At 45.8% G+C, this 26,820-nt stretch overlaps 1 protein-coding gene across 3 annotated transcripts in view; it reads left to right on the forward strand.

Annotated features, from left to right (window-relative positions):
* Positions 1-26,820, forward strand: part of CNTN5 (contactin 5) — a 744,496-nt gene that overhangs the window by 465,917 nt on the left and 251,759 nt on the right. For all 3 annotated transcript variants that reach the window (XM_077341497.1, XM_077341498.1, XM_077341499.1), the window contains exons 5-6: positions 4,159-4,282; positions 6,436-6,611. In XM_077341497.1, coding sequence (XP_077197612.1) covers positions 4,159-4,282; positions 6,436-6,611 — 300 coding nt within the window. The remainder of the gene's footprint in view (positions 1-4,158; positions 4,283-6,435; positions 6,612-26,820) is intronic.

The following is a 26,820-nucleotide window of genomic DNA, read 5'->3' on the forward strand; positions in this document are numbered from 1 at the left end:
GATTTGAGTAGACAGTGCTGACCTTGAGGGACCAAAAATCTTGTTCATCAACACTAGAACAGATACTTACTGTGGATGCTTTACACTGAGCCTGCATTGAGCAGGGGGTTAGACTGGATGGCCTAGCTGGCCCCTTCCAACTCTATGATTCTATGATTTTAAGGTTCTGATTCAGTATAAAGCAGCTTTATGTGTTCATGTGATCTGGGAGAGAACTGTAAACAGTATTAGCCGTGTTGGTCTGCAGTACAACAGGTAGTTTCAAGTCCAGGAGCAACTTACAAACCAAGCATAATCCGCAGAGAGTAAAAGCTCCCTTTACCAGATCTACATTGGGGCTTTGTTAGATACACATTGGAGCTAATTTCACACACATTGGTGAATGCACTTTCAATGCCCCCTAGTGAGTAGATTTTCCTGTTTTGTAAAGGACTGCTAAAGCACATTGAAAGTGCATTCTCCAACATGTGTGATATTAGCCATAGCCAGGTCTCTGAGCTGCCCACACAACTGCTCATGTTGAAGCCTCTGCTTGTTGCATTTGGACAGCACAGGCGATATGGTGGTCAAATCAAGTCAGGTCTATTGTACGTAGCCATAGGCTAGGAAAGACCAAGAAAACAGGAGGAGATAAACCAAAGTACCGCAATGCTAAAAATAAGTATATCCAAGACATTTTAGAATGTTCTAGGACACAAAACAGGTATCTCCAGTACATTCTAGAATGGCTACCAAATTTAATAAAAACAGACTTGAAAGTTGGAACCAAATCCAGTGGTCACTTTTTGAAGATGTGTTTGCACTTATCTTTCTTGCAGCTAGGGCAAAGAGTGACACTCTATAAGAAACAGGCAGCTATATGTCTGATAGTAGGTAAATTAATTGGTCTGAATCACAAAAAGAAGTTATGAAGAAGACAAGTTGGATCATATATGCCGCATTTCTCTACCCGAAGGAGTCTCAAAATGGCTTACAGTCGCCTTCCCTTTCCTCTCCCCACAACAGACACCCTGTGAGGTGGGTGAGGCTGAGAGAGCCCTGATATTACTGCTCAGTCAGAACGGCCTTATCAGTGCCGTGGGGAGCCCAAGGTCACCTAGCTGGCTGCATGTGGGGGACGAGTGGGGAATTAAACTCAGCCTGCCAGATTAGAAGTCATCTCCCCTAACCACCACAACAAGCTGGTGGCGTTAGAATTTATAGAGGTTAGAATTTATCCCTAGGGTCTGTAAATCAGGGACAAGCCCAAATTCAGGGTAGCATTATCCAACATGTGTGAAATTAGCTATAGCCAGGCCTCCAAGCTGACCACACAACTGGTCATGTTGAAACTGCCGTTTGTTGTATACGAACAACGCAGGCGATATGGCAACGCGATGTCACCGCTGCCTTTCCTCCAAGCAAGCTTAACTATCCCCAGATGGATTTTTAGAAACTTGCTGTTTTTAATAACATGGTCTAAACCTCTTAGATCTTTCAAAGATGCTCCTTGGAATGTAATGAAGAATAAATATCTGCAGATGTCTCGCTACGATTCTCCCGTAGATAGATTGCTGATATTCATAGCTGTAATTTGCTGGGAACCCCTCCATGCTCCTGTGAGGACCCAAATTGACAAGGATTGATCTGAATCATTATGTCTGCTGAGAAGCCAAGGAGCCCAGTCTTGCAAGCTCGTATGCACTGGGGTATTTTGGGGGGCATGTGGAAATCTTCCAAATTGGCAGATAAAATTGTCGGCTTGTTGAAGAGCATTCACGTCACGGGAATTAGAATCCGAACGATAGGAAGCAAATCGTGCCACTGTTTACATGGAGCGGTGATTACGCAAAGTATAAAGAACTGCTGCATGTTCCTGTAAAATTACACTTGCCTGTCCTCCCCTGCCCGCCCCCTGCGCCCATGGCAGGTGGGTGACAAGCAGAATGGTTAAGGGGAACTTTTCCCAGTGTAGAGCAATGGGAAAAGCTTCACTCACAGTGTTTCTGCTCACCCTGCTGTTAAAAGCACCGGAGATGTTCCAGGGGAGGAAGATGCATAAATGTATGTGAAGTGGTGGTGGTGGTGGTGGTGGGAGGAAGTGCTGTCAAGTCAGAGCTGATACAGTAGAACTTTCAAGGCAAGAGATGTTGAGAGGTGGTCTGCCATTGCCTGCCTCCACATCCGGACTCTGATATTCCTTGGTGGTCTCCCATCCGAATACTAGCCAGGGCAGCCCTGCTTAATTTCTGAGATCTCTCTGTCTGTCTGTCCATCTGCCCGTCTACCCATCTACCCATCTCTTGGTCTCTGTCATCTGTCTATCATTGCAGATTTGCAACCCTAGCTGAAAACTAAGGTCAAGGACTTGAGCAGGATCAAGTAGGAGAAGGCAAATCAGGAACTTTTGCTGTTGCCAATTTCATGCCCCTACCATGCATGTCCATTTCCTGATGCCTCTCTTTGTGACTCTTGATGACTGTTAATGGAATGTGTGAACTATCTGCCTGGAAAAGAGCTGAACCACACATTGGGCTCTTCTGCATTCTGATCTTCCAGACTGACCCTCCAGGCCCAACATTCACCTTTTTTTTTTTGGGGGGGGGGGGGAGGAAGTCAACAGACTTCCTGTCCTCTACCATTCCCTGGAGTCCATTTAAGCTCTCACCGACTGCTTCAGTGACTCCATCCAGCCACCTCATTCTCTGTCGTCCCCTTCTTCTTTTGCCCTCCATCGCTCCCAGCATTAGGCTCTTCTCCAGGGAGTCCTTCCTTCTCATGAGGTGGTCAAAGTATTTGAGTTTCATCTTCAGGATCTGGCCTTCTAAGGAGCAGTCAGGGCTGATCTCCTCTAGGACTGACCGGTTTGTTCACCTTGCAGTCCAAAGAACTCGCAAGAGTCTTCTCCAGCACCAGAGTTCAAAAGCCTCAATTCTTTGACGCTCGGCCTTCCTTATGGTCCAACTTTCACAGCCATACATTGCAACTGGGAATACCATAGCCTTGACTAGACACACTTTTGTTGGCAGGGTGATGCATATATGGTCATATTACCCAATAAATGTTTAACAATTAAGAAAAAAAACATACAAAATAAATGAACTCCCACCCATTCCAGATATTATTCCAGGGCCATCAAGAAACCTCAGGGTTTCACAAAGGCCTGGTTGAGAAAGTCTGCTATGGGGTCTCTCAGAATTTGGAGGAGTCTCCACTGGTGGATGTTTCATGTGGGGAGGCCAGTATTTCTTGGTGTTATTACCTGGACTCAACCATAGGCATGGCAGGACAGCACCATATTGCAGGCCCTCTGGAATTGTGTGAGATCCTGGAGGGCCCTGATTTCCTCAGTTAGAGTGTTCCACCATGCCGGGGTCATGACTGAGAAAGCTCTGGACCTGGTTGGGGCCAGTTGTATCTCCCTGGGGCTGGGGACCCGGAGCAGATTTAGATCACCTGTTCTTAATATTCTTTGGTGGGGAGTATAAGGGAAGTGTAAGAGTCTAAGGAAGATGTGAGTACGCATTTTCTCTTATCATGACTATGAGAAAGACTAGTATGATGCATGATGCAGAATTCTATCTGGATGAGATAGAATCATAGAATCATAGAATCATAGAATCATAGAATCATAGAGTTGGAAGGGGCCATACAGGCCATCTGGTCCAACCCCCTGCTCAATGCAGGATCAGCCCAAAGCATCCTAAAGCATCCAAGAAAAGTGTGTATCCAACCTTTGCTTGAAGACTGCCAGTGAGTGGGAGCTCACCACCTCCTTAGGCAGCCTATTCTACTGCTGAACTACTCTGACTGTGAAATTTTTTTTCCTGATATCTAGCCTATATTGTTGTACTTGAAGTTTAAACCCATTACTGTGCATCCTCTCCTCTGCAGCCAGCAGAAACAGCATCCTGCCCTCCTCCAAGTGACAACCTTTCAAATACTTAAAGAGGGCTATCATGACCCCTCTCAACCTCCTTTTCTCCAGGCTGAACTTTCCCAAGTCCCTCAACCTATCTTCATAGGGCTTGGTCCCTTGGCCCCAGATCATCCTCGTCGCTCTCCTCTGTACCCTTTCAATTTTATCCACGTCCTTCTTGAAGTGAGGCCTCCAGAACTGCAGTGCACATGTGTCCCCATGCAGTGACCTGGAGGAAATGGGTCTTTCTGTTTTCACAGAGAGCGTGGAGTATGGGCCAGTGTTTATACAGGAGCCTGACGATGTGATCTTCCCAACCGATTCAGATGAGAAGAAAATTTCCTTCAGCTGTCGAGCTCGAGGAAACCCATCTCCGACTTACAGGTAAAGAACGTGCTCGTCAGGGTAGCTTCCTTTTTCTCAGGTTTGTTGTTTATATGCCATATTCGGAGGATCTGGGCAGCCAGGAGTTTGTATTTATCCACGTCTCAGGTGGGTTTATTTCACTGAAAGAAGGGAGCAAGAGATGTGTTGTTTTCGCCAGCTGAGGGTTAAACACACATTAGGCAGAAAGGAATTGGCCCTGTTCCCCTGAGCGCCAAGTTTCTTGCTGATAGCTTGAGCGAGAAACCAGAATTTGATGTGAGCGGAATTGAAAGGGGATTTGAAAACAACACGCTGTTTGGGCCTGTTGTTTGGAAGCGAAGGTAATTCCCCTCCCCCGATTGAAGCCCAAAACAGACTACAGCAGTAGAGGCAAAAGGGACAGGGGAGCAGGACTTGAAACAAAAAAGAAAATTGAGCACAGAGATAGTTCTTTCTGTTTGTCTTTTTCCCAAACAGAGAGGAAATTGGTCACTGATGTTGGATAGGGTGCAGCTGGATCAGGCTTCCTCAACCAGGGTAGCCTAGTTCCTAGTTAGGAGTGCGGACTTCTAATCTGGCATGCCAGGTTCGATTCTGCGCTCCCCCAAATGCAGCCAGCTGGGTGAGCTTGGGCTTGTCACAGCTCTGATAAAACTGTTCTGACTGAGCAGTGATATCAGGGCTCTCTCAGCCTCACCCACCTCACAGGGTGCCTGTTGTGCGGAGAGGAATGGGAAGGTGACTGTAAGCCGCTTTGAGCCTCCTTCGGTTAGGAAAAAGCGGCATATAAGAACCAACTCTTCTTCTTCTCTTCTTCTAATCTAGCACCATAACACATTAAATCTCACAACAGGCATGCAGAAGCAACGTGGGTTGACTGTACACCTATATACATACACAGTCCTTGTGAAGGGGGCCATTACAGTTAAACTAGTGTGTAACTTGTATGTAATGCTTTCATATGTGTCCTTGGTGTCTACAAAAAAAGCTGGGGGATGCACCAAGGTAGGTGGATGTTCTGTTTCCACCGCTGAACTTTCCTTGGAGGGCATGCTGTTAGGCCAAATAAATATCACAAACAGACTTCAGTAAGAAAGTAAGCTTATGTTTGCACAAAGAGGAGCAAAGCTTAGCCTTCTTTAGTGAAAGCCAAGACTTTATTCAAAACTTGCTGGTCCAAAGCAATCTTTTATACAGTTCAACCAGGAAAATTCCCTCTAAACTGTCCCTCCCAGGGCAGTCCTGGGCTGGGCTCACACTCTTTTCCCTATACGCCCCAAACATACAATTTCCACGCATGTATGTGCATTAAAATGAGCTCTGTCCACCCAGGGATGGTGATTCTACTTTGCTAATAAGCCTAGCTACTGCACAAGCGTCAATATTTATGACTCTTACCTTTTCGCCAAAAAACCTGGTTTCTTTTACAACAGTGGTCTTATCTACAAGAGGGGTGCCAGGATTCTAGTTAAACATTTTCTTTAACCCATTTTATTACCTTGAGACAATGATGGTACTAATCAAGAAATCTAGGGCAAAGTCTGCACTTACTTTGTTTATTCCATTGTCAATCCTGTTGAATTCAAATCGCTTTGAACTCGGGTCTTCCTCTTCCTCCCCTCCCCATTGAAACAGGAAAGTCTTCTGCACGTGGTTAGGGTAGTTCAGAAGGGGGGGGGGAGCCAAGCCTCTTTCTTTCTTTTCTTGAAGGGGGGGAGAGGAGCCAAGAAGTCAGAGGAGGGAGGAAAAATCCTTTATTTTCTTGAAGGGGGGGGGGACGAAGAAGGCAGAAAAAAAAATCCAAGACCAACAGAAGTTGAGAGAACTTAGGGGCTTCTCCTTTAAGGCTAATTTGTCACATGACCACCTGTAGTCAATCACGGGTTCTCTACCACGGAGGAGAGCCCAGATTCAAAACAATGTGATTTTATAATATATTCAGGATTAAAAGCACTCTAAGATATCGCACAATAAAGATAGGGTCACTCCAAATCAATCCTTCTTGCTGCAGAAGGAAATTTTTAATTGCCGCAAATCCAAACGGAAATCGCATTCTGTGTAGAGGGCAGGGACTGAATCGACCTGGGATGGGAATAAAAGCTCCGTGCAGTTTACACCTAGCTCTGACCTTTCAATGCTTATTGAAGACCTTTCTCTGCTTTCCTCTGAAGATGGCTCCGGAATGGAACCGAGATGGACCCTGAAAGTGACTACCGCTACAGTCTGATAGAAGGAAGCATTATCATCAGCAATCCCAGTGAAGCAAAGGATTCCGGGCAATACCAGTGCTTAACGACCAACGTGTTTGGCAGCATTTTGAGCAGAGAGGCTGTTCTTCAATTTGCATGTAAGTAACCATGCCCTACCTAAAGCAAGGTTTGGAGGATGAAGGCACGCTGCGCTCTGAACGTTCAAGATTGTCCCTGGGAGGAGTTTGATTGAGCACTCCAGGAATCAATCCCTGGACCCGTCAACTCTCACAGCTGTTGCTCTCTGCTCAAAGAGGACCCCCCCCCCAAGAATTTTCCATCCGGTTGAGAATTCATCTTTATCTCAGACCGTGGCTTTGATAACACACACCACGTTGTCCCCATATTTACTTTTAATTTAATTGTAAAACACTATGGGCCAAGCCCACTGCATTCAGGAATACAACAGGCGCTAGATTAGGGGGGTGACATGGAAGAACTCTGTGGCTGGCCTCCCCCTCCCCCCAGGACCTGGAAAGGCTGCAGGCAGCTGTTAAGGAACTCACTGTCAGGGGCAGCTCTCACGTGGCAGGAATCTGCAGCCTCCGAGCCTCGGAGGGAAGTGGAAGGAGGAGGGGTTGGTCAGGGGTGGGGGACGGAAGGTGATTGGCTGGCCGCTGGACAGACAGGCAAGCCGGTTGGAGGAGGAGGCACTCAGGGGTGGGACAGTTAAGCCATGAGATGCGCTCCTCCTCCAAGGCCTTACCAGAAATATTAAGTGGAACAGATATTGTTGTGACACTGTTGTATTCCACCTAAACTTTCAATTTTAGCAGTTGCACACTTCCAAAACCATCATTTTAATTCTTTAGTGGGAAGTCAGGAATGGTGTGCTTATCGTTTCCCTGAAATATCGGCAGTATCGAAAGCATATCAGAAAGTTGTGTTGGCGTGTTGTATTTTATTGAGGACATTTCCATGCAGCCTCTTCAGAGTTCTGCTTGAGGCACCTTATGAGGTTTTTTTTTAATGTCATTTAAAAGCTGTTTTCAAAAGATATTAAAAAATAATATCCATACTTCCCGGAATTGAGTGGAAGAGCTATTCTGTTCAATAATTACCAAGCAATTAAAAGAAAAGAAACCCAGCCTGCAATGCCCCCCTTCCAACAACAACAACAAGGTCTTTATTGGCATATTAAAATAAGAGCCTCTTGTGGCGCAGAGTGGTAACAGCAGACATGCTGTCTGAAGCTCTGCCCATGAGGCTGGGAGTTCGATCCCAGCAGCCGGCTCAAGGTTGACTCAGCCTTCCATCCTTCCGAGGTCAGTAAAATGAGGACCCAGCTTGCTGGGGGGGTAAAAGGTAATGACTGGGGAAGGCACTGGCAAACCCATTGAAACCTATTGAATGAAAACACTAGAGGGCATCACCCCAAGGGTTAGACATGACCCAGTGCTTGCACAGGGGATACCTTTACCTTTAAAATAAGTTAAATATAAGGGGGAGGGGGATACAAAAGAACCAGTGCAAGACAGAGGAAACAAAAACAAAAAGAAAGTGAACCTTAAATTCATCTGGATGCTGTTCTCTTTTACAAAGCAGCCCCCCTTCCACGAATGTAGCAGAAGCCACTTTGGGGGGGGGTGTTGATTCTCACCTGGGCCATGGTGTAGCAGCCCTTTGAAGTTTAAAGGCCTTCAAAGTCTAAATAGCCAGTGTTTTAATGCGTGGTAGACCAGAACTCTGGACTCCAGAAGAAGAAGAGTTTGTTCTTCTATGCCGCTTTTCTCTACCCAAAGGAGTCTCAAAGTGGCTTCCAGTCACCTTCCCTTTCCTCTCCCTGCAACAGACACCCTGTGAGATAGTTGAGGCTGAGAGAGCCCTGATATTGCTGCTCGATCTTAACAGCTTTCTCAGTGCCCAAGGTCACCCATCTGGTTGCATGTGGGGGAGTGGGGAATCAAACCCAGCTCACCAGATTATAAATCCGCACTCCTAACCACTACAGCCAAGCTGGTTCTGTAGAAGCCCAGGCTACCATACTTTTTTTTTTCCAGAAACAAAAAGACCAAAGCCACTGACCATCCCCTCTCTTCCTCTCCCCACAATAGGCACCTGGTGAGGCAGGAAGGGCTGAGAGACTTCTGAGAGAACTGGCCAAGGACGCGCAGTAATGGGTTTAAACTTCAAGTACAACTATATAGGCTAGATATCAGGAAAAAGTTTTTCACAGTCAGAATAGTTCAGCAGTGGAATAGGCTGCCTAAGGAGGTGGTGAGCTCCCCCTCACTGGCAGTCTTCAAGCAAAGGTTGGATACACACTTTTCTTGGATGCTTTAGGATCCTTAGGGCTGATCCTGCGTTGAGCAGGGGGTTGGACTAGATGGCCTGTGTGGCCTCTTCCGACTCTATGATTCTGTGATTCTGATTCTGAGCAGGGGGTTGGACTAGATGGCCTGTGTGGCCCCTTCCCACTCTATGATTCTGTGATTCTGTGAAGATTTTAGCAGGGTTCATGTGGAGGCGGAATGGGGATTAGAGTCCACTGTTCTTGCCCACTATGTCATACTGGCTCTCTCAGAGATACAAAAAAACCCAATCAAGCAGCTTGTTCAGTAAGGTTACAGTAATCACAAAGAATCCTGAACAGGGGGTGAATGGAGTACAATAAAAGTCAAGCAATCAGCTGATGAAAGAAGGTGATTTTTGTCTGTGCTTTTCTTATTTCTAATTTGTTTGTGCTCTTCACCAAAGCGCCGTCTGGTAATAACTGCTTCCAAAGTATTTTCTGTAGTGGGAAGAACCATATGCTTCAACTTAGGCCAGAGGTAGTCAAACTGCAGCCCTCCAGATGTCCATGGACTACAATTCCCATGAGCCCCTGCCAGCATTTGCTGGCAGGGGCTCATGGGAATTGTAGTCCATGGATATCTGGAGGGCTGCAGTTTGACTACCCCTGACTTAGGCTTTTTGCCATTCTGAAAGTGCCCCCCCCCACCCGGAACAAAATTTTGCATAAGTGCAGCCAATGGTTTGTAGGCATCTTCTCTAACTCTGCTTTTGAGAAAATTGGTGTTTAATGTTTAAAACATACTCCAGAGCCTATTAGAATTCTTGTGAGGTCTTTGCCCCTGAGGAAAAATACTTTGAAAGCAGACGACGCTTTGGGGAAGACTAAATAAATTAGAAATAAGAAAAGAAAAAAACAGACAAAAATCATCTTTCATCAGTTGATTGCTTTACTTTTATTGTACTCTATTCAGCCCCTGTTCAGGATTCTTTGTGATTTCTGGCTCTTCCCGAGAACCAGAGTTAGTATTTCAAGATCAGATATTCTATTGATATTCTAAGCCCGTTAACTTACAGGAATTTCCTTTCACCCGGTGCCTGTTCACAGTTGGCATCCAAGCTTCCAGTTACTCCTAAAATTGAAAAGCTTCTGTAAGCGTAGAGAAAACAGATTAGTTTTTATTTGTTCTATATGGCATGAACAAGTACAGATTTATGGATTCTAGCATGCAAATTCACCGTCTTGTATGACGAGAATAAATCATGTGTGCTGCTCGTACATCACAATCTCAAAATGGGGGTACCAATTCAGTGTTAAAAAGGTATTAAAATACTGAATGTCCAGAAAAGAATCAAACACGCTTCTTGACGTGTCGTCTTTTTAAGGACAGAAATCCTTACCCTACGGCACAACTTTGTATACATAAACGACTGGCTGAAGATGGTCCAATGCTTTTTAAAGACACCTCTCACAATGGAGCTTTATGCGCAGCTTGTTCCAGAACTGAGTACTTGATAGGAAACCCTTCTGCTTGTTCTTTTATCTTCAAGCCTGGTTATCTCAAACTTCCTACTTGAAATGTAAACACACTGGAGCTACCAAAGAATATCTAGCGGGGAAAATTGATATCTGTCTGTCTGTCTATCTGTCTATATTTCAACTCTCAGAGACTCACAGCAGTTTCCAATAAAAGAATAAAACAACCCATCCCATAAAACCCCTAATACATTAAAAGATGGCTATACATAAATGCACAGAAGTTAACTCCCCATCTTCCCCTCCCCCCACCCTTTCCAGTTACAGTCAAGAGCTCCTTCATTAGGAGCAAGGGTCCTAACTCGCTGATTTTTGGGTATCCACCAATAGTAACTCCAGGACCTCTGCCCAGCTTGAGCCATATGCCTGGTGGAAGTGCTTCATCTTGCAGGCCCTGCAGAAAGCTGTTATAACTCTGGAAGGGTCCTTAACTCTGAAAGAATAGGGCATCGTCCTGGGCCATTAGTTACCTACCATTATGCCCTACTGGAAAACCTTTTTACAATGTTTTTATTTTTGCTGCAGAAAACAAAAGTCATCCAAATGCATGTCCATCGGAACCTGTACAAAGAACAGAGGCTTACGCAGGGTTTCATATGTCTACCTCATGTCTACTGCACAGGGGGTTGGACTAGATGACCCAGGTGGTCCCTTCCAACTCTATTATTCTGTGATTCTATGATTCTATCATGCCACAGTGGTTTGAGTACGGCGTGGCAATTAAGAAGGATAGAATTCTGTTCCGATTCCCTTGGAGAAAAACAAACCAAAACATCTGTTCTTGGAATGTTCAACCACCTGCTCCTTCCATTCACATCCTCTTCCCCAGTTGGGATTTTCTTGATGTACTGTTGGTCTGTTCATCAACCTGTTCAGGGCTGTTCAGCGAGTTGTGTCGACACCTTCCTTCCAAATTGTACAGGGCGATCAGACTTTTGAGCTGTACTTCCTGTCTCTTCCTGTGCTGCTACTCTGATTGGCGAGCAGTGTTTTAAATAATCAGTCAGATTGTCAACTGGAACCACAGCACTCCTTGAGGTCGGGAAGAGGGCAGGGATGCAGATTACAGATGTACCTAGTCGAACAGCTGCAAACAATAAAATCAGAGTCCAGTGGCACCTTTAAGACCAACAAAGATTTATTCAAGGTGTGAGCTTTCGAGTGCAAGCACTCTTCCTCAGACTGAGAACTCCCTACATGACAGTGGGAATATATAGCAAAAATTAGTTCTGCTACATTAGTAAACTGTGTCACACGTCCAAATATAGCCATATGATAATTCTTAGCCAAAACAGCCCTGGAATTCAGTTGTAGTTCACAAAAACATTGGAGAAATAAAATTGTCTGTCAGTGATCCAAAGCTCTCACGCCACCATTTGCTGCTGGCCCTGTCTCCTTAAAAGTGTGAAACATTCCTGCAAGGGAACTGCTGACAACTATCTCATCTTGTGGCGCAGAGTGGTAAGCAGCAGAAATGCTGTCTGAAGCTGTCTGTCCGTGAGGTTGGGAGTTCGATCCCAGCAGCCGGCTCAAGGTTGACTCAGCCTTCCATCCTTCCGAGGTCGGTAAAATGAGTACCCAGCTTGCTGGAGGGTAAATGGTAATGACTGGGGAAGGCACTGGCAAACCACCCCGTATTGAGTCTGCCATGAAAACGCTAGAGGGCGTCACCCCAAGGGTCAGACATGACCTGGTGCTTGCACAGGGGATACCTTTACATTTACCTGTACCTTTACCATCACTTGACAGCAAAAGTGTGTTCCAGTTGAAGTGGGGTCTCCAGAGCCCTGGTGTAACCATGCCAGCTTGCCCTTTAGCCATTACACCTCTCCCTTTTTGGGTCATAGATAAAGGTAAAAGTATCCCTTGTGCAAGCACCGAGTCATGTCTGATCCTTGGGGTGACGCCCTCTAGCGTTTTCAGGGCAGACTCAATACGGGGTGGTTTGCCAGTGCCTTCCCCAGTCATTACCATTTTACCCCCCAGCAAGCTGGGTACTCATTTTACCGACCTCGGAAGGATGGAAGGCTGAGTCAACCTTGAGCCGGCTGCTGGGATCGAACTCCCAGCCTCATGGGCAGAGCTTTCAGACTGCATGTCTGCTGCCTTACCACTCCGCGCCACAAGAGGCTCTTTTTGGGTCATAGAGTTGAGCAAAATATCCCAAAGATTGTACTTCCAGTGCTGGCACACAAATGTTAAAAAAAAAACTTCTCTGTCTCTACAAGATAGTTGTGATTAACATGCCCGAACATTGCGTTGCTTTGTTTGAAGCAGGAGGCATCTGGAATAATTTTGTCACATTTCAGAAGTACTCCACAATAACAAATATTCTCTCCAGATACAGTAATTTTTAATGACATGCCGCGGATTCCCTGCATAAAATTGTCACGGTGCCACATTAACTTATTACCATGCTGATAAGGCCTTTGAATTGATAATGTGACATCTCCGACTTCGCTCGCATCCAGCTGAGTTTAGAATCTGAGAGCTGCTAGCAATCTATCAAAAGTTTGGGTTTCCACCGATTTGTATCAAATGCGCAAGGAATTTAAAGGAGAAAACGGCGAGTTTTCCCATGCTGTTCCCGCCTTCAAAGCCTCTATGTACCGACCTTATTAAATTGATAGCACACATCTAAATACCGAGCGCTCTGCTTTCCAGGGCATTTGGATGATTTATAGCTGGAAAGTTTCACTGTAGTCTCCCCTCCCTCCCCTTTGCAGCATTTGGGATCATTTAATTTAGGACTCTGCAGGGAACGGCTCTATTGAGTCAAGCATCTAATGGACTTTGGTAAAACCAGGAAGAAGCTTCCAGATTCCCCCTTCCTCCAGATTTAGCAATTCCAATTAAGTTGTTCTGTTTCCAAAGTAAAACCCATTCTTTAGCTTTACTTAGAGCAGGGGTAGTCAAACTGCGGCCCTCCAGATGTCCATGGACTACAATTCCCAGGAGCCCCCTGCCAGCATTCGTTGGCAGGGGGCTCCTGGGAATTGTAGTCCATGGACATCTGGAGGGCCGCAGTTTGACTACCCCTGACTTAGAGCAATTCCTTGAAGGATACGCTGCTATTCCTTCAAGGTGATTCTAAGAAACGCCACCATACACACACACACACACACACACACCCTAAAATTACAAGCATATAATATAGTAATAGAATCCATTCAATGTATTCATGAAATGAATCATTTTGTCCATACATAAAATAAAAAGTGTAGCCACCAACAGAAGGTGTTCCAAAACCACACTTCCTTATGTACTCTCCAAAAGACAGTCAGGAAGAAGCAGGTTCTGCCTCACTTCAACAAAGCATGGGTCCAAAATGAAGCCACCACCAAAAGTGTCCAACTTAGAGTTGACAGTTCTGTCTTAAGGAAGTTGCTGCAGATTGGGGGTGGTAAGAAGGGAGTTCATCAGTGATCTGATGCCCTCTGAAGCTTCTGGTTCCTCCAGGGGAAGTGTTTTATGTTGTCTGGAGATCAGTTGTAATTCTAGGACAACTCTGGGCTACACCTGGAGGATCACAAGCTCACCTGATGCAAACTCCCTGTAAGAGGCAGCATAGAGGCAGCAGGATTGTATCGACTGAGAGTATTTGTATATGACTGCAGGTGTGGCAATATGAAACTTCTTTATACCAAATCAGACTATTGGTCTGTCAAGGTCAGGATGGTCTCCTCAGACTAGGAGCATCTGTCTGTGGTCTCAGGTCTCCTCAGGTCCTTCACCTCATCTGATCCTTTAAACTGGAGATGCCAAGGGTGAGATCCATGGATTCACTAACCGGGACCATGGGAGTTCATTTCAGCTCTTGATTGATTGTGACCCCCAGCATGATGGTACAGGAAACAACTCAACTCACATTGAATGGAAAGAAACCCACCAGCAGTCCCAACTTTTATACAAATCCAGCATGCGCTGGAGGTCAGTTTCACTTTGAACTGACTGGATCTGACAGACAGGATCCAACCATGCCCTGGCTGATTGCGTTCTCAGGATTACGCTCCTACCTCGGACCTTCAGCTCGGTCCTTGGCAGAAACAACACCCAGGTTGTTTTGAAGGCCCTGACCTTGCTCATTTTATTATTTATTTTATTTATTTATTCATTGTTGCACTTATATACCGCCGTTCCCGACTAGGATCACGGCAGTTTACAAGATTAAAAGATAAAATACAATAAAACCCCATAATTCCCCCTAATAAAACTGTTTCTATCGATACCAATATCAGTATCCAAATCAGGCGGCAGGCGAACTACTAACTGTGGACTAACTGTTCCCCTCGTTCAGCCAGGGACAACATCCTGCTGTTCTCCTACTGGGAGTGAGGCCCCAGATCTTACAGATCTCTCAGATCAACAGAGGGAGTCAGGATCAAATATCGGGATTCCACCCTGGCCTCAACCATATGCCTGGCGGAAGAGCTCCGTCTTGCAGGCCCTGCGGAAAGTTGACAATTCCGACTAGGCCCTTAGCTCTTCCGGGAGCTCATTCTACCAGGTTGGGGCCAGGGCCAGGTGAACATCCTGATGGCCTGGGACCACCAGTAGGTTCCTACCTGCAGAGCGGAGAGCTCTGGGGGAGGGGCATAAGCAACCAAGCGGTCCCGCAGGTATTTTGCATTATATGCAAAATAACAAGACTTTTCTTCATCACAGGTCTCCGATTCCTGGCGGGCAATTTGTACGTGCCGCCGCTTCTTTGGCTCGCCGTAGTTCTTGGAGCAGTTTTCCCGCCTGTGATTAAAGCACAAACTAAAGTGTGATGAATGATGCATCCTTGCAAAGAAGTGTGTTTCCCCCTAAGAGCCCCACAAGAGAGAGCGCTCGCCTAATAATAATAATAATAGCCTGTTAAAGGTTTTATGATTTAGTTTTATGTACTACACTTGTGTTGGTGGCCCAGGATTTATAACATTAATCCACTTCCATTTTCTCTCTCCCAACTGAGGTGCGTGGGAAACATTCACAGCCTACACGAGAGGTTGATAATACGGCTGCATGAATAAGTCGCTGCAGCGTCTGCAAACTATGGGACGGTGAAAGGAGATGAGGGAGCTTTGCTACTCGAGTCATAGAATCATGGAATCAAAGAGTTGGAAGGGGCCACACAGGCCATCTAGTCCAACCCCCTGCTCAACGCAGGATCAGCCCTAAGCATCCTAAAGCAAAGGGAGTCAACTCCCTTTGTGACTAACGGGTGTCCCAATCGGGGCTGGATGGGTGGAATAAGTTATATTATTGATTCTTGCAAACAAGTAATAACACTGCCTGTGCAGCCAGTTAGAATCATGGAATCATAGAGTTGGAAGGACCTACAGGGTCATCAAGCCCAACCTGCTGCACAATGCAGGTATGCAGTTTCTGCACTGGAGTTTGGATCCTCCGGTTGAGTCCTCTGATCAGCATGAGGACAATTCTCCCCGCGAAGCAGCATTTTGGGATGGGAGTCTGAGCTACAGTGGTGGGGAGGGCGAGTCAGGAAGTCTCTGAATGGAAATCCCATCCATGGAAATGGCTACTCGATCCAAGGCTATTCCTCTCTGCCTCCATGTCCTGAATGTTGTGGTCTTTTCTGCCCACTGTGAAGGATTAAGATATGTAGGGGGGGGGGGGAACATGTAAGCCAAACAATGAGAAACACGATGAAACAATGAGAAACATGACCTCTTGGTGAGGTCAATAGAGATAACTTCAAAATAGTGGCCTTATTGATTGATTGATATCTCACCACTCATGGTGGGTTACATAAAACAGATAAAATTCCCGATAAAACTGATCAACTCTTAAAGGCATAAGAACATAAGAAGGCAGCATAATCCCCATCGATCCTCCCCCCATCCTTTGCCAATCACCCCAGGGTGGGGTTTTCATGGTGTAGCAGCAATGCCCAGAGAAGGGGTCCCAGCCTGATCCCAGCCTCAACCAAAGACCTTGCAGAAGAGCTCTGTTTTGCAGGCCCTGCAGAATTTAGACAGCCCCGTCAGGGCCCTCAGTTCTTTCCACCAGGTTAGGGCCAGGACCTAAAAGGCCTGGGGTTTTAGTAGATATTCTTTTATCTTCTGGGCGTTTGGCAGCAGCATGGACATTTGCTCAATTTGCGGCAATCTTCTGTGTCTTGCACGGGAGCATGGACGTGCAATCAGAATGCATCAATTTGCAATCAGCTTCATTGTGAAGGATGGCCATTTGATGAGGTAGGTTATGAAAAGTACAGTTATCATTTTTCCAGCAGGAAATGGCCAGGGAGGATTGGTAGTGGTGGGAAGTGGCATCAAGTTGCAGCTGACTTATCTGGCAGCCCCAAAGGGCTTTCAAAGCAAGAGATAAACAGAGGTGGTTTGCCAACCTCGGCATAGTGGCCTTGTTTTTCCTTGTTACTCTCCCAGACAAGCAGTCACTGGAAGTGACCCTCCTTGGTTAATGAGATATGGGAATGTCAGGGAGAAATGGAACAGGAATATTATGAGAAAGGAGTATTTGGGGCCTATAATGGACTATATTCAGCCACTTCACTAAACTGAGTTTGAATCCTTCCTTTGCTAAGAAGCCTTCCACAAATTTAAGCAGCCCTTCCACCATTTAAATTGGAGGAAGGCTCCTTTGACTGGAAGAAGGCTTCATAGAATCATAGAGTTGGAAGGGACCTCATGGGTCATCGTCCAACCCCCTGCACTATGCAGGATACGCACATCCCAATCGCTCATCTACCGTAACCTGGCTTCTTGGGCCAGAAGAATGCCCCCACCCTAACAATGGTATGGCTGTCAAAACTGTACAGCCGCTTTTACTTAGTTGTTCCAAATTAGCAATGCCCATAGCTGTAGAGGATGTTTCCATGAAGTGGAAGGTTTCTCACATCCCTGACTCCTTGGATTAAGGTAGATTACCCCAGTGTGGATGGCCCAGGATAGTCTGATTTTGTCAGATCTTGGAAGCTAAGCACGGTCACCTCCGTTTTGTACTTGGATGGGACACTAACATGGAAGTCCAGGGTTGCTACAAGAGGCAGGCAATGGCAAACCACCTCTGTTTGACCCTTTCCTTGAAAAGCCTATGGGGTCACCATGATTTGGCTGTGACTTCATGGCCCTTTCTAAACCAGTGAGTCATTGGGTATTCTTAAGTCACTGATGGCGGAGGCATGTAAGTCTGCCTAACTGGGAAGTAGACTGCAACCCTGGTGTCTTTTGTTTGTTAATGTACTTCTTCCACTGATGCCTCTCACAGGTACTATTGATGTCCTCCCAGTCGCGATAAAACCTTTTATTTGTTCATAGATTATTTGCTTTCCGTTGGGGGGCCTTGACTTGACTGTATTATTTACATTCTCTCCTCCAAATCCATCTCGTAAATTCTCGACTCAACTTCGCCTTCCAATTTTCCTCGGCTGGTTGTTACTGCCTCTCTTTTTTATCTCCTTTGGCATTTCTTGCACCTTAAATCTATTTTCCCATTTAGGCTACAGAAAGAGAAGTACCGATTAGCTATAACTCATATCTCCCTTTGCCAATGGTTGCAGCATAATAGCAGCTTATTGACAGACAGGATAAGAAGTCCGCAGCGACACAGACAAATAAATCAATAGGGTTTTTTTGGAGGGGGTGACAGCCATGCAGGTCATGCATTCCGTCATGGCGGGCACATGACAGCTCATTGGAGAACTTGTCACCACCTGTGGACTGACTTTAGTGAGCCGCATTGTCTCTTGGAGACTTATTATTGTTGTTGTTAGGTGCGAAGTCGTGTCCAACCCTTCCTGACCCCATGGACAATGATCCTCCAGGCCTTCCTGTCCTCTACCATTCCCCGGAGTCCATTTAAGTTTGCACCTACTGCTTCAGTGACTCCATCCAGCCACCTCATTCTCTGTCGTCCCCTTCTTCTTTTGCCCTCAGTCACTCCCAGCATTAGGCTCTTCTCCAGGGAGTCCTTCCTTCTCATGAGGTGGCCAAAGTATGAGTTTCATCTTCAGGATCTGGCCTTCTAAGGAGCAGTCAGGGCTGATCTCCTCTAGGACTGACCGGTTTGTTCGCCTTGCAGTCCAAGGGACTCGCAAGAGTCTTCTCCAGCACCAGAGTTCAAAAGCCTCAATTCTTTGACACTCGGCCTTCCTTATGGTCCAACTTTCTCAGCCGTACATTGCAATGGAGACTTATGGTGACAGCTAAAATCACTGGCCACAATCCAGCGCCATTTGAGTGCACTGAGCTCTTGGGCCCACATGGAAATATACCCTTCCAGCAATAGATGCATAGGGCAGTTTCAGGGGAACCCAGAAAAGCATCACAATGCACATTTTGGATGTTTAACCAGGGGGTGAGGAGCTGCTTCTGCTTGTGAGAGTATTGCATGCTCAGTTCAGATGTTCAGTCCCCACACGCTCTATCAGGAGAGGGTCCCCCTCCCCCCAACGTCATCATTTACAATTCCGGCATTCTAATCAGAAATGAGTTGCAATTCTAAATCAGGCAATGAGAGTATGAAAACTTGATAATTTTGTTTGTTTGTTTGTTTTCCCCAAAATTAGTCCAAGTAGCTAGAAAGCTACTTGTTAGTTCAGACACTTGAAGAAGAAAAAGAGTTGGTTTTTATACCATATTTTTCTCAACCCAAAGGAGTCTCAAAGCATCTTAACAATCCCCTTCCCTTCCTCTCCCCTTCCTGTGAGCTAGGTGGGGCTGAGAGAGCCCTGAGAGGACTACTCTGTGAGAACAGCCCTAACAGGATTGTGACTAGGCCAAGGTCACCCAGCTGGCTGCACATGGAGGAATCAAACCCAGCTCTCCAGATTAGAGTCTGCCACACTTAACCACTGTACCAAGCTGGCTCTTAATTTCTTTGACTTAGTTCATCTAGTCCAGCATCCTGTTTCCCACAGCGGCCAACCAAATGCCTCCGATGGCCAATGGAAGAGGCATCAAAGTCAAAGTCTCCTCTAAATCTTCACCCTCAGAAAATGGCAATCAGAGGCATCCTACTTAGCATGGAGCCATCATGGTTAGTAGCCATTGGTGGGCTATGAATCTTTCCAATCTCCATATTAACCACTAAGAACATGAGAAGAGCCCTGCTGGATCAGACCAATAGTCTCTCCTGTCTCACAACCAACCAGTTCTTCTAGATGGCCAACCTCAGGGCATAAGTATGAGACCTTCCCCAATTTTGCTTCCTGGCTCTGGGATTCAGCCTTAGTACTCCTGAATGTGGAGGTTCCCCTCAGTCACCATGGCTAGTAGCCATTGATATTATCCTCCATGATTCTATCTATTTCCCTTTCTAAAGCTGCTCATACCTGCAACCATCACAGCATCATCTGGCAGCAAATTTCACATATCAATCGCTCCCTGTGTAAAACAGTATTTCCTTTTGTCCATGCTGCAAAAGGACTAACCAGATGGTAGCTTACAACACTGTTCCAAGACAAGCTGAACTTCTGCTTGCTGTGCAGGAGACATGGGCATGGGGATCTCACCTTGTCTACTCATATCTCAACATGGTTGTCAACGGCATGTTTCCCCATTTCCCACAAGAAGCCAGGAAAGCAGGAGCACAATCTCCTCCTGGGCCTTCTCTCCCAGCTTCTCTGGAACACGCAAACTGGCTCCCAGTAGTGCTCGGCGTCACCATCTCTGTTTAATACAAACCACCTCTGACTGCTGTTCTAAATCTGTTCTCCAATGAATAATGGAAAGCTTCTTGCATGCCAAGTCCAGGTTTCAATGTTAGGCAGGGAAGATGTGAACAGTGTCAGTTTGAACAGAGCCAGTTTGGTGTAGTGGTTAGGAGTGTGGACTTCTAATCTGGCATGCCGGGTTCAATTCTGCACTCCCCCACATACAACCAGCTGGGTGACCTTGGGCTTGCCACGGCACTGATAAAACTGTTCTGACCGAGCAGGAATATCAGGGCTTTCTCAGCCTCACCCACCCCACAGGGTGTCTGTTGTGAGGAGAGGAATGGGAAGGCGACTGTAAGCCGCTTTGAGCCTCCTTCGGGTAGAGAAAAGCGGCATATAAGAACCAACTCTTCTTCTTCTTCTTCTACTTTTTAATCTCCTGCCCACATTAAAGTCCCAAAAAGCTTTAGAGAAGACTCTTGTGAGTCCCTTGGACTGCAAGGCGAACAAAACAGTCAGTCCTCAAGGAGATTAGCTCTGACTGCTCCTTAGAAGGCCAGATCCTGAAGAAGAAGGGGATGACAGAGAATGAGGTGGCTGGACGGAGTCACTGAAGCAGTCGGTGCGAGCTTAAATGGACGCCAGGGAATGGTAGAGGACAGGAAGGCCTGAAGGATCATTGTCCATGGGGTCGCGATGGGTCAGACATGACTTCGCACCTAACTACAACGACAAAGCTTTAGAGCAGGGGTAGTCAACCCATGGCCCTCCAGATGTTCATGGACAACAATTCCCATGACCCCTGCCAGCAAACACTGGCAGGGGCTCATGGGAATTGTAATCCATGAACATCTGGAGGACCACAGGTTGACTACCCCTGCTTTAGAGCTTTCGGGAGCATCCCTTCTTCATCATTGCTTTGCTGTAGGGGCAACCCTGCAGGTCCAGGAGATGGGATGAGCAAATCCTACAATCAGAGCTCCCTGTCTTTATTTGGGGGGTCCTTGGGGAGTCTTTCCTTCGCAAGGATCACAGAAGGAGGCAGATGCTTGAGAACAAGAAAGCATTGCACATGGCAGATTTTATTTCTTCGCCGCCGAACGTTGACTGGGACGCCATTGCTGGTTGTAAACAATTAAAACTTAATCTCTTTGACAGCCTAAATTAAGAGCGCCTCTCGCATTTGATTTATTTTGCAGGGTTTCTCCCCCCCCCCCCATTTACCTAGCTAATGCAGAAAGTTCTTTTAAAGAACTGTTTTGAGCAGGATTGCTTTTAGAATAAATGAAGGAGATTTAATGTTCTGATAGCTTTAGGTGAGAGATTGGAATGAATGGAGCGACAGACTGAGGACTACAGGCTGTACAGAAAAATAGCCCTAAATGACAATTAAAGTGGTTTGACTCATTGCATGCCCACACAATAATCCACCGTCCATTTATGGGGGTTTCTAAGTGGTATTTTATAAATCATGAGAGAGTACATTAGAAATCGTAATTGCATAAAATGGCATTGAAATTAAGCTTTCATCTCCTGGTTTGGGCGAGAGAGGAAGAATAAGCGAGCTCCATGCAGATAATTAATACGAGGCGCCTTTAATTATCCTCTCTGACAGTTTGTGGTGTGTGATGTCTGGAGGCAGAAGTTGGTTGCCGCTAGACAGTTAGATTTGGAGAGGCCAAGCCAGGCCGACAGGTAAGCTGGCCAGCCACTGAGCTGATAAATTAACAAAAAGGCAAGAGTGGCTGCAGGTTACTGGAGAGAAGCACTGTTCAAAATTGGGAGCCAGGCCAGAGGTTAAAGCTGTACAGTACCAGATGAAATTCCCCTGCTACCTCACGCCACCTGGCGTCAACTGAGTTGGTGAATTGCAGTTCCCTGTCCTGGCCATCTGCACTGGGGGTGCCCACGTGCTGTAGACAGCAAGCCATCTGCTTACTGGGAGACATCGAATGGACACACACACATATTAATTTGATAAATAAATATTTAAATCAATTATAAAAAACCTAAGAAAGCACAGTGCTTCCAAAAAAAAAAAAAAAAGGTCACCTGATTCATCTTTAGTACATCAGTCTAGGGGACCGTAGAACCTTGCTGAGAATCTTGGTTTCCTTCCATCTCCTTAACAAGAGGAATCTGAAACAAGATTCCCAGGTCAGCCCAGACAAGGAATGAAATAATGGTTTATGGCATAGAAGCATCAGGTTTATCTCAGTGCATAACCATTTCATTGCAAGTGTTTGTGGCGCAGGACAATAATGGACATAGCGTAGCATTCGTTTTGCACAGTTGAGGAATTGTCCATAACAAGATCTAGATGTCCTGCATCTTCTTGTTGCTTTCATGGAAACGATTATTAGTCCTATTAACTTGCTGAACTTTCTGGATCAGTTGCAAGAATTCTTATATTTACATGCACTGGTTATTAAAGCTCCCTGTGTTGTGATAGCACATTGAAATGAACACTATGGGCAACAGAAGAAGAAGAAGAAGAAGAAGAAGAAGAAGAAGAAGAAGAAGAAGAAGAAGAAGAAGAAGAAGAAGAAGAAGAAGAAGAAGAAGAAGAAGAAGAAGAAGAAGAAGAAGAAGAAGAAGAAGAAGAAGAAGAAGAAGAAGAAGAAGAAGAAGAGTTGGTTCTTATATGTCACTTTTCTCTACCCAAAGGAGGCTCAAAGTGGCTTACAGTCACCTTCCCTGTCCTCTCCCCACAACAGACACCCTATGAAGCGGGTGAGGCTAAGAGAGCCCTGATACTACTGCCCGGTCAGAACAGTTTTATCAGTGGTGTAGTGAGCCCAGGGTTACCCAGCTGGCTGCATGTGGGGGAGCACAGAATCAAACCCAGCATACCAGATTAGAAGCCCACACTCCTAACCACTACACCAAAGTGGCTACACAAAACAGTCCCTTTCCCTTAATCAGGATTGTTGTGTGTTTTTACAGTTTCGTAACAGCAAAAAGGAACACATTAACCCTTCTCGAAAACGGTTTTGTCAGTTTTATTAGCCTATATAAATATCCTAGTTTGCTTTCTCCTTGTTAATGAAAATGTATAGCCTCACTGGCAAAGGACTCAACTGTAAATTATATATAAATTAAAATGCAAACTGAGAGTCTGTGGCTTAGCGAAAGGGTGGGGGGAAGAGGCACTGGGAAATGATGCATTTTGTTTAGTTCAGAACCTTAATATTAATAATCTCCTGACATTTCATCTGTTTTAGCAGATATTGCTTCCAGGTCATAATTGTGATTAATAGCTCTTGAGCAGGAAATAATGGAAAGGCACAAACCTTCAAGGAATACTAATAAAGAAGATTGACATTACCATCTAGCTTCACTCCTGGTATTATATCATATTTGCGTAGATGAGCGCCTCACATCCTGCATAGGACCTCACTTTGGTGATAGCCATTAGATGCCAGCAATTATTTTCACCCCAAATCCACCTAGTTTCCAGAAATGGTTCACCTAGTTGACACTTCATGGTTATACATCTTGAGAACATGAGAGGTGCCCTGCTGAACTGGACCCCTGGTCCATCTAGTCCCATTTCATACGCTGGCCAACCGATTGTCCTGGAGGACCAACAAAGAAGAAGAGTTGGCTCTTATATGCTGCTTTTCTCTACCCAAAGGAGTCTCATAGAGGCTTACATTCGCTTTCCCTTTCCTCTTCCCACAACAGACACGCTGTGAGGGAGGCGAGGCTGAGAGAGCCCTGATATGACTGAAGAAGAAGAATTGGTTCTTACATGCTGCTTTTCTCTACCTGAAGGAGTCTCAAAGCGGTTTCCAGTCGCCTTCCCTTTCCTCTCCACACAACAGACACCCTGTGAGGTGGCTGAGGCTGAGAGAGCCCTGAAATTACTGCTTGGTCAGAACAGCTTTATCAGTGCTGTGCCGAGCCCAAGGTCACCCAGCTGGTTGCATGTGGGGGAGCGTGGAATCAAACCCAGCTTGCCAGATTAGAACACATTCTAACCACTACACCAAGCTGGCTTCCATGATATTGCCTCCTACTGTGAAGTTTCAGACAATTACTGCATCTGGATATACAAGTTCTCTTTAGCTATCATGGCTAAAAGCTGTTTATGGTCCTCCCCTCCATAGGTATATCTAAACCATGTGAATAGCCATCATCTACTGACAGCAGCTTCCACAATTTAATTGTTCACTGAGTTAAGAAGTGCTGTTGTCCATCCTAGATCTACTCCCCATCATCTTCAGCTGGAGCCTTTGAGTCCCTCTCCATTTGCACTTCCAAGTTCTTCTCCTTAGTCATCTTTTTAGAATGTTGAAATCTCAAGTAGTAGCAACACATTTCCACTAACCAATAGACTTTATCCCAACATCCTCAAGAAAGGATTCCAAAACAGCTGGCAGACAGTGGAATCCATATTTTTCAGCAGCTGGCAGTATTATCCCTTCACCTAGGAAGAACTCTATATACATTTATCTTAGGGATAAAAAGGTAAAGGTAAAGGTATCCCCTGTGCAAGCACCGGGTCATGTCTGACCCTTGGGGTGACGCTCTCTACCGTTTTCATGGCAGACTCAATACGGGGTGGTTTGCCAGTGCCTTCCCCAGTCATTACCGTTTTACCCCCCCAGTAAGCTGGGTACTCATTTTACCGACCTCGGAAGGATGGAAGGCTGAGTCAACCTTGAGCTGGCTGCTGGGATTGAACTCCCAGCCTCACGGGCAGAGCTTTCAAACTGCATGTCTGCTGCCTTACCACTCTGCGCCACAAGAGGCTCATCATCTTAGGGATAGTTGAATGCTTTCATGAGAAATTGAGAGGGCAGGCATGCTTGAGAATGTGTCCATGTTTAGGTAGACATAAGACTACAGAACCTATTATGTACTGAGAACATGAGAAAGCTGGCCTGTGAAAAAGCATCCAGGACCTTTTCACAGGATCCATATTGGCATCTGCATCTTGCCATGTTTTTTTTTTCTGTATGCATGCTTTGAATTCTTGAGATCTCTACAGAAGAGGGGTTGGAGTAGGTATTTGGTGAACTTGGTATTGTTTTGAAGTATGGTCTTGTTTATAGTTTCACTTTCATCTTTGTAATAGCTAGGCATGATGAGAGGAGAGGTTGATTTGCTGTTATCTATAAACACTGTCTTTGAAGGCTTGGAGTCTGGTGGTTGGATTTCTCACCTGGGTATACTACCTGTGCCTGGGAAAGTTGGGAGGTTACCTTCCACAGTGAGATGGCGTGACATGACCTGAAGGTGGAGCCAAGGGGGATTATATCGCTCTATACGTGTATTGCCAATGAGTCTTAACAAAAAGTATCATGATCTTAGTTCATTACTTTTCAATAAATCAGTTTTGCTGAGCATACCAAGCTTGCTTATTTGAGATCAACTGTAAAATGGGACACCTTTCCTTGAGGCAAGTAAAGGAAATGTCCTTGCAAAGAGAATGGGCAGGAAATGAAATGAAACAGAAGACAACTTGGGTGTGGTTTGAGGCAGCCCTCTTTTCAAATGAAGCCAGGGATGCTGATAAAGTGAAGTTGGAGAGTGGAGGTATCCAAGCAGCCTATCTCTAACTGAGAGCCAGTTTGGTGTAGTGGTTAGGAGTGCGGACTTCTAATCTGGCATGCCGGGTTCGATTCTGCATTCCCCCACATTCAGCCAGCTGGGTGACCTTGGGCTCGCCACGGCACTGATAAAGCTGTTCTGACCAGGCAGTGATATCAGGGCTCTCTCAGCCTCACCTCCCTCACAGGGCGTCTGTTGTGGGGAGAGGAAAGGGAAGGTGAATGTAAGCTGCATTGAGCCTCCTTCAGGTAGGGAAAAGCGGCATATAAGAACCAACTCTTCTTCTTCTTCTGAGTAGGGGAAGGAATGTACTTGTGGCTGAACAACTTAGTTGGTTGAGCAGCACATGGCTGTAGGGAGATGAAGGGTAGTAGCACCTCTTAAATCTATTTTACATGCAAGTTGTGATAAATGAAGCCAGGACCAGAGGCAGCCAAGTTTAGAGCCAGAGTGGATTTGCCTGAATACCAGCAACTGTAGTAATTTGCCTGTTAGAAGAATTATTGGTCTTTATGCCAGATGTTCCACTACCCAAAGAGATTCTAAGTGGCTTCCCTTCTTCTCCCCACAACAGACACCCTGTGAGGTAGGTGGGACTGAGAGTGCTCTGACAGAACTGCTCAGTGAGAACAACTCAATCATGACTGTGACTTGCTGGCAGCATGTGGAGGAGGAGCAGGGGCTCAAACTTGGCTCGCCAGATTAGAAGTCACCACTCTTAACCAGCATGCCAAGCTGTTCAGAGCCGGGTTGAGAAAGCCTGTCCTACATAAACAGAATGTATTCTACAACAGAGGTAGTCAACCTGTGGGCCTCCAGATGTTCATGGACTACAATTCCCATGGGACCCTGCCAGCAAACACCAGCAGGGGCTCGTGGGAATTGTAGTCCATGAACATCTGGAGGCCCACAGGTTGACTCCCCCTGTTCTACAAGATCAGCCCAGAGCCCTGCATTTCTGAGTGAGGTATAGTTCACTTCCCGTTTTGCCCGGTCAGGTTTTCAGCTGCTAGGGAAGACAGCCATGAATTGGGGAAGCTTGAGGTGTCCCTGATTTATTCAATATGACAGCAGAATTTTGGTTTGAGGTAATTACAAGAGTCGTATATTTACCTTTTTATAGATATCGCCTCAAAGTAAAGCATGCTCGGTGAATAATGCCAGCCTCATTGTTCACACCGCACAGCTGCCGCCAACGTCTAGGAAGAGACATGTTTGATACATTAAGTCTAGGTGTTATGAAAAAGGACTGTAATAAAAAGGTTTACAAGTTTCGGGCTTTGAATTATAATGGCTGGGGTGGGGGAGGAGGAATGAGATTTCTCCTTCATCCCTTTAAAATATTGCCAGGAAT

Source organism: Paroedura picta, chromosome 6, assembly GCF_049243985.1.
Source record: "Paroedura picta isolate Pp20150507F chromosome 6, Ppicta_v3.0, whole genome shotgun sequence".
In the NCBI taxonomy this organism is placed as follows: Eukaryota; Metazoa; Chordata; class Lepidosauria; order Squamata; family Gekkonidae; genus Paroedura; species Paroedura picta.